Here is a 17014-nt window from a genome sequence, read left to right as displayed (position 1 = left end):
TATGTTGGGGTGATTATATAATTTTTATCCTTCATTCTGTTAACACGGTGTATCATATTTACTGATTGTATATTTTGAATCATCCTTGCATCCCAGGAGTAAATGAAGTGGGATTTATCAATAATTTATTTAAATGTCAATGAATCAAACTTCCCAATCCAAATATATAGTTAGCTGAATGGATAAATGAATTCTAAAAATTTCACAGATAAATGATAACAAGAAACCCTGTTAGAACTAATAAAAGAATTCATATAATTTGCATAATGCAAAATTAAAGCAGAAAAGTCAGTTATGTTTCTATACACTACAAATGAAAAATTCCAAAGGAAAATAAAGAAAATTCTATTTACAATAGCATCAAAAAGAAATTAAATACTTAGGAATGAACTCAACGAAGAAGGCTAAAGTTTGTACATTTGAACTATGAAACATTGGTGAAAGAAATTAAAATATACAAAAATAAATGGAATGACATCCCATATTCTTGAGTTAGAAGACTTAATATCATTTAAGATGTCCATACTGATTTCTCAAGGACCTAGAAATAGAAATTCCATTTGACCCAGCAATCCCATTACTGGGTATATATTCAAAGGATTATAAATCGTTCTACTATAAGGACATATGCACACAAATGTTCATTGCAGCACTGTTTACAATAGCAAAGACCTGGAACCAACCCAAATGCCCATCGATGATAGACTGGAAAGGGAAAATGTGATACATATACACCATGGAATATTATGCAGCTATCAAAAACGATGAGTTCATGTCCTTTGTAGGGACATGGATGAACCTGGAAACCATCATTCTCAGCAAACTGACACAAGAACAGAAAATCAAACACCGCATGTTCTCACTCATAGGTGGGTGTTGAACAATGAGAACACATGGACACAGGGAGGGGAGCATCACACACTGGGGTCTGTTGGGGGGAAATAGGGGAGGGACAGCGGGGGTGGGGAGTTGGGGAGAGATAGCATGGGGAGAAATGCCAGATATAGGTGATGGGGAGGAAGGCAGCAAATCACTCTGCCATGTGTGTACCTATGCAACAATCTTGCATGTTCTTCACATGTACCCCAAAACCTAAAATGCAATTAAAAAAAAAATACTACATGATGTAATCTATAGATTCAACACAATTTCAATCATAATCCCAATGGCACTTTTTGCAGAAATAGAAGCGTCATCTTAAACGTCATATGGAATCTCAAGGGATTCCCAAATTGCCAAAATACTTATGAAAAAATAGAACGAATTTGGAGGAATCAGACTCTCTGATTTTAAAACATATAACAAATCTACAGTAATCAAAAGACTGTGGCACTGGCATAAAAACAAATCAACCAATAAAATAGAATAGAGTGCCCAGAAATAACACTCATGTATGATCATATGATTTTTGACAAGGGTGCCATGAACTCTTAATGGGGACAGAACAGGACAGTCTCTTCAACAAGTAGTGCTGGAAAAACTGTATATCCATATGAAAAAGAATCAACTTAACACTTATCTTACATCATATACAAAAATTAAATCAAAATGAGTTAAAGACGTAAATGTAATACCGAAAACATTATGAATGTACTACACATCACTGAATTGTCTACTTCAAATTGGTTAACTTTACATTATATACATTTCTTCTCAATAAATTATCTTATTTAAATATTATATTGTTATAATAGTTTAAAAAGAAAAATCATAAAGGAAAGAGAGGCTGATCAGAGGTTTCCAAAAACTCTCTAGATATCTGCCATTTGATGATCTCAAGGTTCCAGAAAAATAAAAATAAAGATCCATTTTTGCAAAATGATTGAGAGACTATTAGATTAGGGGTAAATATTATTAAGTCACACATGAAATTATTATATTTATTGTGATTATACAGCTTAACTATTCTTCTCACCTATTAGCACCCTATTTTTTAGACGGATTCCTCTGATCAGCTGCTCATTTGAAAATTGAAATGTTCTAAACCCTTGAAATCTAACTAGCCATTTCCTCCCTCAACGTGAGCTGATCAATTAAAAATTGAGGAACTAGGGGAAGGGTGTGTATGTAGAATTTAAAAGTTGCTCTGGTCCAAATCTCAATTTTGAAAATAAAATCATAAATTACATAATTTATTAGAAATTTAAATTGATAAAAATAAAATTGATTTATACCACAGCTGAAAACACTACAGAACATCAGTGCTAAAATATTTACATTATATGAAAAAAATCTTATTGTATTTCAAGTGACATTACAAATAATTAAAAATAAAAACTCATTTTCTCTAATGACATGTTTTTAAACTTTGTGTTGATGTTTTCATCAAAACCTCACGTTATTTATATTTTAAAAATATTAAGATGGTCAACCCTATTACTCTTTGATACCTTGGTAAATGTCTAGAGGTGGGAGGTAGAAAACAGGCAAGAATGTGAATATCTTAAATGTGAAAAGGGAAGAATACTAATACTTCTCACGTGTCAAAACCTCCAAGATCATGACAACAAGCATTGATGGGTTCAGAGGTTACATATATCTAGTGCTGTGCTATACTCATAAACTCAGTGTTGACAATCTAAACAGTTTTAAATAAAAGAGCTGAATAACATAAAGTGCATACATTCAACTCTAGTCATTCATATTACCCTAATAGGCAAAACACTTGTATTTTTATTTTTATTTGACTTTAGCTGGTCATACCACTGCCAATTTCATTTTCTATCATAGAATCTTATGTACAGTCTGTTCTTATAACCAAATTATAGAAGCATAAAATACTGCTCATCTGTTATTTTTCTCGAGGTTTCAATTCTTTGGTCAAAAAAGCAAGCAATTCATTCCCATGATTATATATTTCTGCAGTGGCAGCAGCATGCAGACATCAAGGAATAAATTGCATAAAGATGTAGTATTTCATGTACAAATACAACCTCTTTAGATATTTCATAGCTAAAGAAAAAAACAACAAAAACTTTGCTTCATCTTATTTCCCTGGAATTTCTTAGTATTTAATCATCAGCAACCAGTTATATTTTATGCTTCATTTCTATTTTTCCATATCTGGTTCATCTGGTTTTTTTTCTTAACTTGATTATTAATATCATACATATTGTAATATTATTTTATCTTAGGCTACTATTTTATTTTAAGGCTTTTTCATATATTAATAATGTGTACTCATATTTTAAAGTTTCCCAATCTGTCATCTTTATCTGATTGCTGGATGGAGATTAGTTTTTAGCAGAAGCTGAGGAGACTGGAAATGGGAGCAAAAAAGGAAAATTATAATGATAGGACTCATCTTTTCTTTCAGTGTGTGTCACTTAGTTTCTTCCACATCAATAGAAAAGAGAAGAAAAGAAAGTGTGAGGCCAGGGTTCTGCATAAACCTCCATGTGGATACTGAAATCACTCAGAAAATGAGATGAGTAGGGTGCCAGGTATACTATGAGTCTGGCTGGCAGTAACTAAGAGCATGTCTGGAGATGACTATTCACAAGAGACCACTCACCAGAGATTTCACAAGAGAGTAACTGGCAAACTCAAACAATACAAAATTCAAAGAAGCAGGCTTTTAAAAATTATTTATTTTATTTATTGTATTTTTTTGAGACAGAGTCTCACTCTGTAGCTCAGGCTGGAGTGCAGTGGTGTGATCTCGGCTCACTGCAGCCTCCACCTCCTGGTTTCAAGTGATTCTCCTGCCTCACCCTCCCTAGTAGCTGAGATTACAGATGCGTACCACTACACCCAACTAATTTTTGTATTTTTAGTAGAGATGGGGTTTCACCATGTTGACCAGGCTAGTCTCGAACTCCTGACCTCAGGTAATCCACCCACCTCGGCCTCCCAAAGTGCTAGGATTACAGGTGTGAGCCACCACACCCAGCCGGAAGCAGGCATTTTTAACAGATAAAGACCTCCTAGAAAAATCACCCCAGGGAACACGGCCTCCAGAAAGGATTGCTTCTAGACCCACAGCAAGATTCATAGGAAATGCTATTTAAAAAAAAAAAAAAAAAAAAAAAAAACAGTGCTGTTGAGATAGCCATGTTCCCAATAAGAAGAAATCGTGAAGAAAAAGGAAGACCAGAAAAATATAGAGGACTTATAGAAGTATAGGGATCCTAGGGGTAGAGAAAAAGGGAAGGGAAGCTAAATGTGAGAGGAATCAGAGCTGACAGGAAAGAGAAGTTATTCACAGGATGCTCCACTTTTGGAGAACAACTGAAATAAAGAGGAATCTGAGTCATGATGAATTGAGTTCTGACAGTTACTGGGGCTTGAGCCTTTACTGTCTGTCTTTGGGACTAGTGCTGGGTTCCCAAGTTAGGGATTATGAGAGTAGAAAGCTGAAGTAACAGGATAGGTTTAACACAGGACCAGACTGAGGGCTTTATTTTAAAATGTTTGATGCTGTTTTTGCTGATGATTGTTGGTGACTGTCAATGATAATGACTGTTGTTAATTATCAAGATAATTCAATGTGCTCATCTCAGCCTTTAACTGTCTCTTTTAAATATGAAGCCTTTCTCCTTCCTGAAACATACAATTTTTCTAAAACTGTGTGGTGAATTCACAAGGCTGAGGGTTAATGCCTGCCTTCTCTGATTATCAAGTACGCATAGGTGAAAAGTCACACTGGACTTGTCTTCTCTTAACTGACATCTTCACACATAATTTGCATAAAATATGTTTTTAACCAAAGTAGGTCTATAATTACACAGAATGCCAATTTAGGAGGTTCCATGAGTCCTTTGCCCATGGAAGTCTTCTCCCTTCAATAAAACTGCAAGAATACAAGGCTTATCTTTTATACAGAAACGAAGTGACACATTGAAAGAAAAGACAAGCCCTATCATTATAAAATCACTGAGGTATTCAATGAGGAAGGAAAACTTCGAACGCTTTGTGATGTGTGCTATTTTAAGTGATTTCCTAAATATTGTCATTCAAAGACAGGAATACCTCAAATTTAAAAGGATACTCTAATGAAGTCAGATTTCAGGACCCAGTCCAGTGTTGGTAGAAACATGTTTATGAATTGAAAAGGAGTAGGTGTCATTCAAATGCCCTTTCCTTTAATCCTTGAGGAATTATTCTTAGCTTCCTGTAAGAATGATTGTAAATCTATAATAACTATTATGAAAGGTTTACCCAAGGTTCTGCATATCCTTAAATCACAGATCATGGGTAGTGGGGGAAAAAAAGGTGAACAATTCTCCCTCGCATTCAAAAACTGCAGGGAAAAAACAGAGAAGCAAAGGTGAAAGTTGCAAAGAGCTGAAGAGTAACTAAGCCACTGAAAATTAACCAGCCTGTGCCTCAGGGCAAAACCTGGGTCAAAGCAGCAGGAAAAGTAAGAGTGATAATAGGGAAAGATCTATAATAATGATAGTGTTGTCCAATGCAACTTTCTGTCATGAAAAAAAAGCTCTGCATTGTAAAATAGCCACATGTGAATCTACAGAACTTGAAATGTAGGTATTGTGATGAAGAAACAACATTTTTGTTGGACTTAATTTTAATACATTTAAGCTTTAATTCAAATAGCCACACATATGACTACCATATGGGGAAGTACAATTCTATATGTTGGCCAAGAAGACATGATAGTAGCCCACAAGAGTGACTTACAGTAAATAAACAAATCCAGTTGAGGATGCCAATTACAACTGCAATTGACTACTAGCACTTCAGGTTGTGCTCAAACCTGGTGCAGTGTAGGAAGGGAAGGTCTACAACAAACAATAAATCAATCGTGTATTGTTGATTTCACATTTTCCTGCTACATAGGTCAACCGAGAGAGCATCAATTTGCTATTTACATTTCGACACACGTACAAAGATAGACAACTTACACCTAGCAATAAATATAGTGGAGGACATTTGAAATAACTGGAAAGTAGATAATCAATTTGCTCTACTGGCACAAATTTATAAAACAAATTCTCAAAGGGTGTGCTGTCTCTGTGGGATTTTATATGTTCTTCTCATTGTTGAAGTGAATTACACTCCAATACACTAAGTAAATCTTCTTTAAAAATACCCAGTTAATGTAGAATGATTCAGAATCCAAGCAAAGTGTGGCACTCCATTGAAATTTAAATATATAAAACTAATTTTAATTTTATAATCAATTTCTAGAATCCTAAATATTATCCTAAATATTAAAAAATACTTAGAACTTTTAAAATTGCTGTTAGTGAACTATTATCTAAATATATTGTATACAATACATTCTCCAAAAAAGTCATGTAAGATACTTAAACTGCATTACAGATTTTTCTAATTTTCAATGATCCTTAAGTAAAATATTTTATATACATTTCAATTATATGAAAATATAAAATCACAATATAGACTTATTAGAAAAATATATAAACTTGGCCTTAACATAATTTTAAAAACCTATAAATTACTGCACAAAATATAGGGTTTTTTTCTTCTCAAAAGTGTATGTGCGTGTGTGCGTGTGTGTGTGTGTGTGTGTGTGTGTGTGTGTGTGTCGGCATACTTCTATGCACATGTGAGATATAAACATTATATAGGAGAATGACATAACTTATCAGAATATTAAATTCTCAGAAAAGTATTGTTTCTTTTTATTTAGAGGGTTTTTAAAAGTCAGCATCATAAAATACGTATTTGAAAAAATAATCATACACAGTTTATTTTTAAAATAATCAGCATTCTCTTCCTTTCACCACTGCATACATGTGCACACATACACAGACACATACACATCCAGATGTAATAACTAGTTGTTTCAGACTTACTTCAACATAGTTAAATAACCTACATAGAATGTCATGAAACAAGCTGCAATAAATTTAAAGTGATTTAAATAAAATGAATTGTGTTCTCTAACTATAAGGGAATTATATCATAAATCAATAACAAACAAACTAGGTAAATTCACAAGTATGTGGAAATTAAACAGGAGACACCAAATAACTAATAGGTCAAAAATAACTTATGTGAGAATTTGCAAAATATTTTGAAGAGTAAAAATGAAAACAAAACATATCAAAACTTTTGTGATAAATGTAAAACAGTATTTAGAGGGAAGTATGTAGCTGTAAAACCTATATTTTAAAAATGAAATATCTCAAATAAATGCCCTAATATTCCACAATTAAAAATAAGAATAGAAGATCAAATAAAACAGAAAAAATATATAATAAAGGATAACATGGAAATGAATGAAAACAAGAATCAAAAATAATACAGCAAATCAGAAATACCAAAAGTTAGATCTTGAAAATATTATCAAAACAGGCTAAACTTTAGATATGCTGACCAAGATAAAAAGATAGATGGCTCAATTTTATAAATCAGGAACGAAAGAAGGAACTAAACTATTACCTACCTTACAGAAATAAAAAGAATAACACCATTAATACATGTATGTCAATAAATTAGATAACTTAGATGAAACTTCTCAAGAAGAAATAGAAAATTTTAATACAAGTAACAAGGAATGTAAAGGACCTCTTCAAGGAGAACTACAAGCCACTGCTCAACAAAATAAGAGAGGACACAAACAGATGGAGAAACATTCCATGTTCATGGTTAGGAAGAATCAATATCGTGAAAATGGCCATACTGCCCAAAGTAATTTACAGATTCAATGCTATCCCCATCAAGCTACCAATGACCTTCTTTGCAGAACTGGAAAAAACCACCTTAAACTTCATATGGAATCAAAAGAGAGCCTGCATAGCCAAGTCAATTCTAAGCAAAAAGAACAAAGCAGGGGGCATCACACTACCAGACTTCAAACTATACTACAAGGCTACAGTAATCAAAACAGCATGGTACTGGTACCAAAACAGAGATATAGACCAATGGAACAGAACAGAGGTCTCGGAGGCAACACAACATATCTACAACCACTGATCTTTGACAAACCAGTCAAAAATAAGCAATGGGGAAAGGATTCCCTGTTCAATAAATGGTGTTGAGAAAGCTGGCTAGCCATGTGCAGAAAGCAGAAACTGGACCCCTTCCTGACACCTTACACTAAAATTAACTCCAGATGGATTAAAGACTTAAACATAAGACCTAACACCATAAAAACCCTAGAAGAAAATCTAGGCAAAGCCATTCAGGACATAGGTGTAGGCAAGGACTTCATGACCAAAACACCAAAAGCATTGACAACAAAAGCCAAAATAGACAAATGGGACCTAATCAAACTCCACAGCTTCTGCACAGCAAAAGAAACAATCATTAGAGTGAATCGGCAACCAACAGATTGGGAAAAAATTTTTGCAGTTTACCCATCTGACAAAGGGCTGATATCCAAAATTTACAAAGAACTAAAACAGGTTTACAAGAAAAAAACTAACAAGACCATTCAAAATGGGTAAAGGATATGAACAGACACTTTACAAAAGAAGACATACGTGAGGCCAACAAACATATGAAAAAATGCTCATCATCACTGGTCATCAGAGAAATGCAAATCAAAACTACATTGAGATACCATCTCACACCAGTTAGAATGGCGATCATTAAAAAATCTGGAGACAACAGATGCTGGAGAGGATGTGGAGAAATAGGAACACTTTTACACTGTTGGTGGGAGTGTAAATTAGTTCAACCATTGTGGAAGACAGTGTGGCGATTCCTCAAGGACCTAGAAATAGAAATTCCATTTGACCCAGCAATCCCATTACTGGGTATATATCCAAAGGATTACAAATCGTTCTACTATAAGGACACGTGCACATGAATGTTCACTGCAGCACTGTTTACAATAGCAAAGACCTGGAACCAACCCAAATGCCCATCGATGATAGACTGGATAGGGAAAATGTGGCACATATACACCATGGAATATTATGCAGCCATCAAAAACGATGAGTTTGGGTCCTTTGTAGGGACATGGATGAACCTGGAAACCATCATTCTCAGCAAACTGACAGAAGAGCAGAAGATCAAACACCGCATGTTCTCACTCATAGGCGGGTGTTGAACAATGAGAACACATGGACACAGGGAGGGGAGCACTACACACTGGGGTCAGTTGGGGGGAAATAGGGGAGGGATGGTGGGGGGTGGGAAGCTGGGGAGAGATAGCAAGGGGAGAAATGCCAGATGTAGGTGATGGGGAGGAAGGCAGCAAATCACACTGCCACGTGTGTTACTATGCAACAATTTTGCATGTTCTTCACATGTACCCCAAAACCTAAAATGCAATAAAATAAATGGAAAAAATAAATAAATAAATAAATTAATTAATTAAAAAAAGAAAATTTTAATAAATACAGGCCTATCACAGCACATTAAATTAATAACTTTTTTATACCTTTAACAGCTGTATTGAGATATATTTCACCAAATGGTACAATTAAATGGTTTTTAGTAAATTTATAGAATTGTGCAACCATCACCACAATTAAGTTTTAGAATGTTTCCATCACCCCCAAGAGCTTCTTTATGCCAATTTGCCTAACTCCAGGTAACCACTCATCTGCTCTATAGATTGTCTCTCTGGAAATTTCAGGTAAATGGAATCATACGAAATGTATCTTCTTGTATCTAGCTCCTTTCACTTAAAATAACATTTTTGTGGTTTATTTACCGAGCAGCACATATCAGCAATTTGTTCGTTTATACTGCCAAAGAATATTCTAGCATATGGTTATACCATACTGTGTTTATCCATTTATCAGGTGATAGACATTTGGGTTGTTTCTACTTTTAAGCTATTGTAAATAATGCTGCTATGAGCATTCACATAAAAGTCTTGGTATTGATGTGAATACACATTTCTCCTCTTTTGGGAAGAAATATCCCTCCCTGGTTAGCTATATTCTTGGATATTTTATTCTTTTTGTAGCAATTGTGAATGAAATTACATTCCTGATTTGGCTCTTGGCTTGGTTGTTGGTTTATAAAACTGTTAGTGATTTTTGGCCTGGTGTAGTGGCTCATGCCTGTAATCCCAGCATTTTGGGAGGCCAAGACGGGTGGATTACCTGAGGTCATGAGTTCAAGACCAGCCTGACTAATATGGCAAAATCCCATCTCTACTAAAATAATACACAAAAATTAGCCAGGCATGACGGAGGCCTGTATTCCCACCTACTCAGGAGGCTGAAGCAAGAAAATTGCTTGAACCAGGGAGGCAGAGGTTGCAGTAAGCTGAGATCATGCCACTGCACTCCAACCTGGGTGACAGAATGAGACTCTGTCTCCATCCCACAAAAATGCTAGTGATTTGTACACTGATTTTGTATCCTGGAGCTTTGTTAAAGTTGTTTATCAGCTTAAGGAGCTTTTGGGCTGAGATTGTGAAGTTTTCTAGATATAGAATCATGTCGTCTGAAAACAGGGACAATTTGACTTTCTATTTAGATGCCCTTTATTTTTTTCTCTTGCCTGACTGCTCTGGGCAGGACTTAAGTTGAATACGAGTGGTAAGAGAGCATCCTTGTCTTGTGCTGGTTGTCAAGGGGCATGCTTCCAGCTTTTGCTCATTCAGTATGATGTTGGCTGTGGGTCTGTCATAGATGGCTCTTATTATTTTGAGGTATGTCCCTTCAATACCTACTTTAAAATCAATATATTTTTAAAAAATCTGGTGACCAGATGACTTCAATGATGAAATATAACACCAATTTAAATAATTAATTCAATCATTCACAAATACTGCCAAAATAGAAGTGGAGACACCATTTTGCAATTCATTCTAAGAAGCCAATATTAGCCTGATATTTGAAACAAAGGTATCACAAGAAAAAAAAATAAGACTTACAAACTATAGATCAATACTCCTTATAAGTATAGATGCGAAAACCTTCATCAAAATACTAAGGAATTGAATTCAGCAATATATAAAAATAATTGTATCTTATGATCTAGTGAGATTTATTTCACAAAGCAAGGTTGGTTTAACATTAAAAACTCAATCAATATAATTAACTATATTAGTAGAATAAAGGACAAAAACCTGGCCATCAAAGTGGATAATAAAATTAACAAAATCCAGGTCTTCCAAGATAAAAATACTCAACAAACTATAGAAGGGAACTTCCTCAACCTAAAAAGGAAACTTAAAAAAAGAAAACTGTTGTTAAATTTATATTAAAGGTCTAAAATATATGCTTCCAGGAACAAGACAAAGATGTTTTTCTATTCAACATTGCACTAAAAGTTCTAGAAATCAGATATTAAAAAAGTAAAAGGTATCCAGAATAGAAAGGAAGAATTAAAACTTTCTCTATTTACAGATGACATATTACTATATATGGAGAATTCTATCTCACATCAGTCAGAATGGCTATTACTAAGTCAAAAACTAACAGTGCTGGAGAGGTTGTGGAGAAAAAGGAACGCTTATTCACTGTTGGTGGATGTCTAATTAGTTTAACCATTATGAAAAACAGTGTGGCGATTCCTGTAAGACCTAAAAACAGAACTACCCTTCAACACTGCAATCCCATTACTGGGTAAATACCCGAAGAAGTATAATTGTTCTACCATAAAGACACATGAATGCATATGATCAGTGCAGCGCTATTCACAATAGCAAAGACATAGACTCAACCTAAATGCCCTTCAATTATAGGCTAGATAAAGAAAATGTGGTACATATAAGCCATGGAATGCTATGCCACCATAAAAAAGAATGAGATCATGTCCTTTGTGGGAACATCGGTGGAGTTAGAGGTCATTATACTTATCAAACTAACACAGGAACATAATACCAAATACCACATGTTCTTACTTACAAGTGAGAACTAAATGATGAGAACACATGGACACATAGAGGGGAACAACACACACTTGAGCCTATCGGATGGTGGAAGGTGGGAGGAGGAAGAGGATCATAAAAAATAACTAATGGTTACTAAGCTTAATACCTGGGTGATGAAAGAATCTGTAAAACAAACCTGTTACCTATATAACAAACCTGCTCATGTACCCCCAAACTTAAAAGTTTAAAAAAATAAAATTCTAGGGAATCCATTAATATATTAAAACTAGTAAATGAGTTCGACAGGGTTGCAGAACACAATATCAATGCTGAAAATCAATTGCTTTTCTGTACACTTGAAAAGAACAATCGAAAAATGAAATTAAGAAAACAATTCTATGTGGAAATAAATTGAAGTGATAGGAAATTTGTGCACTGAAAAATGGTCAGTAATATAACTGATACAACCTTTTTGTAGAGCCATTTGACAATACATATTGAAAGCCCAAAATGTGTGCGTAGATGTGGACCTATGTATTCAACTTCTAGTAATACACAGTAAAAATGCATAATGAGAAACCAAACATTTATCTACAAGAACTTTTTAAAAACAGTATTATTAAGAGCCAAAAGAGAGGAGAAATCCTAAGTGTACAATGAAAGGAATTAGTTAAATAACCCTGACATAGCATAGCCATAAGATAATACAATGCATTATCCCTATAAAATTAAATTGTTTTTAGAATACTTAAGAACACAGAAAGCCATTCATTGCATTTTAATTGATGGAATCAGTACAAAAAATGTAGGTTAAAAATAACTCAAAAAGTATTCTTTGGAAAAAAATACAAATGTAGAAATATGAGTACAGAGAAGGAGGAGACAAAGAGAAATATAGGTATGTCCAAATATCACCTCTGGTCATTATTAAGCATTAGAATTTAAAGAACTATTTTTCTTTCTGCTTTTCTAAGTTCCCCACTTAAATCTGACAACAAACTTTAATAAACAGGAAGAGAATATCATTGATATTTAAGATTAAAATATAAGTTGATGCTGACAATATTTGTAAATAGGATATGAAAAAGAAGAGTAGCCTTTGAAAAATATTAGAATGCCGCAAAAATAAAAAGATAAACATCCTCTGAAATTATCCAAACTACCTTGTTAATTACAGTTTGTCTGAATTAAATAAACAAATTAGAGATTGTATTATTCAATAAATAGTTTGACAATATTTTTATGTACTGCAAAATTCTTTGCAGAAAAGATAAAAGGAAAATCTAAATAAAATTTAGTTTCTGATATTTGATAACATAAATGAGGCCAAATAAATATCCTGACGATGATTTTCTAAAAATGAAATATTTTTTTCTTGATAACCTTGCTGGACTGTTATCTACCTAAATATCACTGTTCATGAATGTGGATGAAGAATTACTTCACACCAAATCCATGGAAAATGAACAGTATAACACATCTGAGTACACCTAACCTTATATATAAGATAAAAGGATTTTAATTTGCTTTGATGTCAGAAAAGCAACCTTTACTACTTCCTTTACTATGCTTATCTAAAACTAGAATAGACAAAAGAATGAACTTATAGCCAATAGCATGCCATGTGAATCATATGTACACAAAACCTATAAAACTTATCTCAACTGAAGTACTGAACATAAAAAAGCAAAATTAATCTTTATCATTTTCTAATATCTACACACATTCTGAAGCTTTATTTTTCTGCCTGAAAGCCAACTAACAGCTTACATTGTTCCTAAAATAAAATTTAATCTAGTAAAAATAATATTACTAACAATTGGATTATTAAAGATAGTATTTAGTAGCATTCAATACAATTTTGTTGTGTTATTAGTTACTTTCACTTAATTCTATTCTATACCTATTGAGTAGAATCAATCTAGCTATGTTGGAATATTATAAAAGAAAGTTTTGACATAAGAATCTTATACTCTGATTCCCACATAGAAGTTTGATTCTTGCTTGGAAGGATACAGCAATATGCACTTTCATATCATACGTAGAGAGAAGCTCTCTCCTTGGGTACTTCCGTTAGAGGATCTATGCAGCAAAAGCCTACTAAAGCTGGCTCCTGAAACCTGACCAGTGGCATCTCTTCCTTCTGGGCACATTTCAGAATAGGTTTTTGTCTGTTTATGTTTGTTTTTAAATCACTAAATTACAAGGGGTACAATATAAAAGGAGCCAATATCATAGCAACTCCTCTTAAATCTTCACAACATGTCTTTGATAATTTCAGGTAGTGGTTCACAGGCCATACACCACTCAAATGTAAGTAGAAAGCACCAACTGCCTGGAATGTAAGTGATTTTTTTAGCTAGCCTAAACTTTAGTCTCCTTCAAAATGTGTAATATCTTGAATTTTCCAGATCGTATAACAAAGACTATACAATCATAGGTCCCTTGAACATGCCCTCTGCTCCTCTTGAGACACTCTGCAGCATGAGCCAAAACCTCCAGTAATCGTTTTACTAAATTAAGGTATACACAGGCATGCTTACAAATCAGAAAGAAAAACCCCTCTACAAATAAATCTTGAGTGATCTTTAAAAGGTTATTGGTTAGGATTACCCATAATTAGAGTAATATGAAGAAGAGAAAACAGAAAACTTACTTCTTTCGGAGAAAATGACATGCCGCATTCCAGAGATGTATTTTCCTCTATTTCCAAAGAATATATATAAGGAAATGCAGGGTTTTTAAATTCCTCTATAAGAGATGAAAAAGTACATATGTTCGTAACAATCAAAAATCAATTTCTGAAATATTTGTGCAGGGCTATGTGAAGATGCTGGGTAAAGAATTGTTCTAAATACCAAGATTCTAATTACCAAAACTGATGTCTATACGTGGAACAAATATACATTCAATCAGCAAAACAGTGACAGTAAGCTCATTAAAACATAACTCCAAAGTTCAAGAAGCATGCTACAGTCATACTCGAATATAAATAGGAATAAAGGGAAGGGTCAAGTAATTGACTAAATCTTAGTGCCTGGAATAGCTAGGAGCCTCCCTTTCCAGTGAAAATTGATCAGGGAAGAGTCAGATCTTTGATGCCTGAAAGAGTCTATAAATAATATAAATGCATATCCATTATCTCACTGATATACTTACTGTTCACTTTTTGAGGATGTGTAAGATCTTACTTATTTTTATGGACCAAAACTCTACTATCTTGCCTGTAATTGGGGTTCAACAAATGTTTAATGAATAACATATAATTAAACCAATGTTTAGGAAACTTTCTGTGCGAATCCAGATAGTAAATATTTTAAGCTTTGTGAGATATACGGTTCCTGTCACAGCTATTCAACTCTGCCAGAATAGCATAAAAACAGCCATAAGCATTATACAAACAAATGGGTCTGTGCATGTTCTAATAAAATCTTATTTATGAAAACAGGTGTTGGGTCATATTTAGCCCATAGGTCTTATTTTGACAACCCATGGAGTAAACAGATAAAATGCACTTATAAAAATTCATATTTTATTTAAATCTAATTTAACATAAAGATACCTAATACATAAGCAAACATATAGAGATAGCTCCCCAAAGACATTTATCTAAAATTATTGGGTAATTAAAATAAATAATTCATAATTTTATGTTCATTTAAGGTATATACTTATACACAACATAGTTAACTTACCATATTTAACCCACTAATAAGAATGGTTATATTTCATGTATTACCAAAGTGTTTTGATATTAATGATGTATTTCTACAAATAAAACCATGATAAGTTACAGAGTGTAAGAAAAACATGCAGTGGTCTTTAAAAACATTTAAGAATAACTTCCCCTGATTGAATTATTTTTAGAAATTATACCTCAGGGCAATTTAAAACTGTTTTCCTTTTACAATAATACCATTATAGTACAAAACATATACCTGATTTGTCTTTAAGATCCATTGAAAAATCTGGAAAGTCTCTTAGATTAAACTCCACTCTGGCACGTGTTACACCTTTGTTTTTTACTACAAATGGAATAGTCTGCGTACCACCAACATAGGCGCCAGTGAAATTAAGTACTTCCTAAAATTTTAAAAATATAATTAGAAAATATAATAATAGTTTATGAAAATACAAACTAAAACTTGCAATGTTAGGTTTATCAAGGAAATTATTAACTGCAAAGCAAACTCTATAAAAAATTAGTCACATTTTCCTTCCTCTTCCCCACCTCCTATATGCCTCCTATATGTAATGAGTTAATAAATCTTATTAATTCTTCCCCTTTCTTCACCTATTCTCCATATTGGAACTGTATGAAATTAGTAAAACATCACTTTTCATTTAGTTTCTAGATTTTTACTTTCTCAAACTCTCCCCTTCATAACGAAGCCATATTTAAACTAATTAAGAATTTGATCACATCACTTCTTGTTTTAAAATTTGATGGTTTCTCATGATCTACAGGACCATATCCAAGCTCATTAGCAGGTCTCATAAAGCTCACCATGGCCTTCTGCTGCCTCATGTTCCAGCTTCAACTAGTCCCACTCTCACCCTAACACTTAATATTTCAGCAAGCTGTATGACAGCATTTCCAACCAACATCTGATGCTTCACCCTTCGGTCTTCACCCTTTTGGTGGCCCTTCTGTCAGGAAAGCCTTTCTATAACTTGCAATTGCCTAATAAAATATTACACATACTTCAAAGCCCAGTTGGATAAACCACAATTAATCATGCTGTGCTCAGCACCAATTCTGTTTCTTATATTTGCTTACATTATGAAATCACATAATTCATTGATTTACTTATTTTATTATATGTCTCTTCTGCTGGACCTTATTGTGATTCATTTTTGTATCCCTACAGCCTATCTGACATCTACCTTAAATAAACAAGGCATTTTTATTAAGTGTATCTGAACTGTAGCTCACAGCCCAGGCATGTGCTTAGACCACAAAACTCTTTAGAATTCCTCCTTGCAGAGGAGTTACTAAAATACCATGGAGTTTCTTAGTAAAAGAATTACATATAACATTTAAAGGAGATTGAGATAATAGCATCCTAATATTGAGGGAAATTCCGTATGAAGGTAGACTGGCTACTATTTGTTTCATTTAAAATGCCAACCCAGTTGTATATGTGAAATTTGTAAAATTCAAAATGGAAAATGAAAGTTTGATGTTTTGTATATGTAAAAAAATAATCACTCTTCTTATCCCATTAAAATGAGCATATATGCAAATGAGTATTGCATATATGCTCATGTGAACAAAATGTCCTAATTGTTATTAAGGCA

The 17014-nt window shown here is 33.5% G+C and overlaps 1 protein-coding gene and 1 long non-coding RNA gene across 2 annotated transcripts in view; one reads left to right on the top strand and one right to left on the bottom strand.

Moving 5' to 3' along the window:
• The window catches only part of CFAP47 (cilia and flagella associated protein 47), a 443615-nt gene that overhangs the window by 343515 nt on the left and 83086 nt on the right, over positions 1–17014 (bottom strand). The window contains exons 20-21 of the mRNA XM_032286197.1: positions 15652–15796; positions 14370–14464 (exon numbers count right to left, since the gene is read on the bottom strand). Coding sequence (XP_032142088.1) covers positions 14370–14464; positions 15652–15796 — 240 coding nt within the window. The remainder of the gene's footprint in view (positions 1–14369; positions 14465–15651; positions 15797–17014) is intronic.
• LOC116556812 overlaps positions 1–17014 on the top strand; it is a 117280-nt gene that overhangs the window by 44134 nt on the left and 56132 nt on the right. The gene's annotated exons all lie outside the window — the stretch shown is intronic.

The sequence above is a fragment of the Sapajus apella genome, unplaced genomic scaffold, assembly GCF_009761245.1.
Source record: "Sapajus apella isolate SASKATOON/1434 unplaced genomic scaffold, GSC_monkey_1.0 scaffold17, whole genome shotgun sequence".
Classification (NCBI taxonomy): Eukaryota; Metazoa; Chordata; class Mammalia; order Primates; family Cebidae; genus Sapajus; species Sapajus apella.
This window is presented reverse-complemented; position numbering and strand designations above follow the sequence as displayed.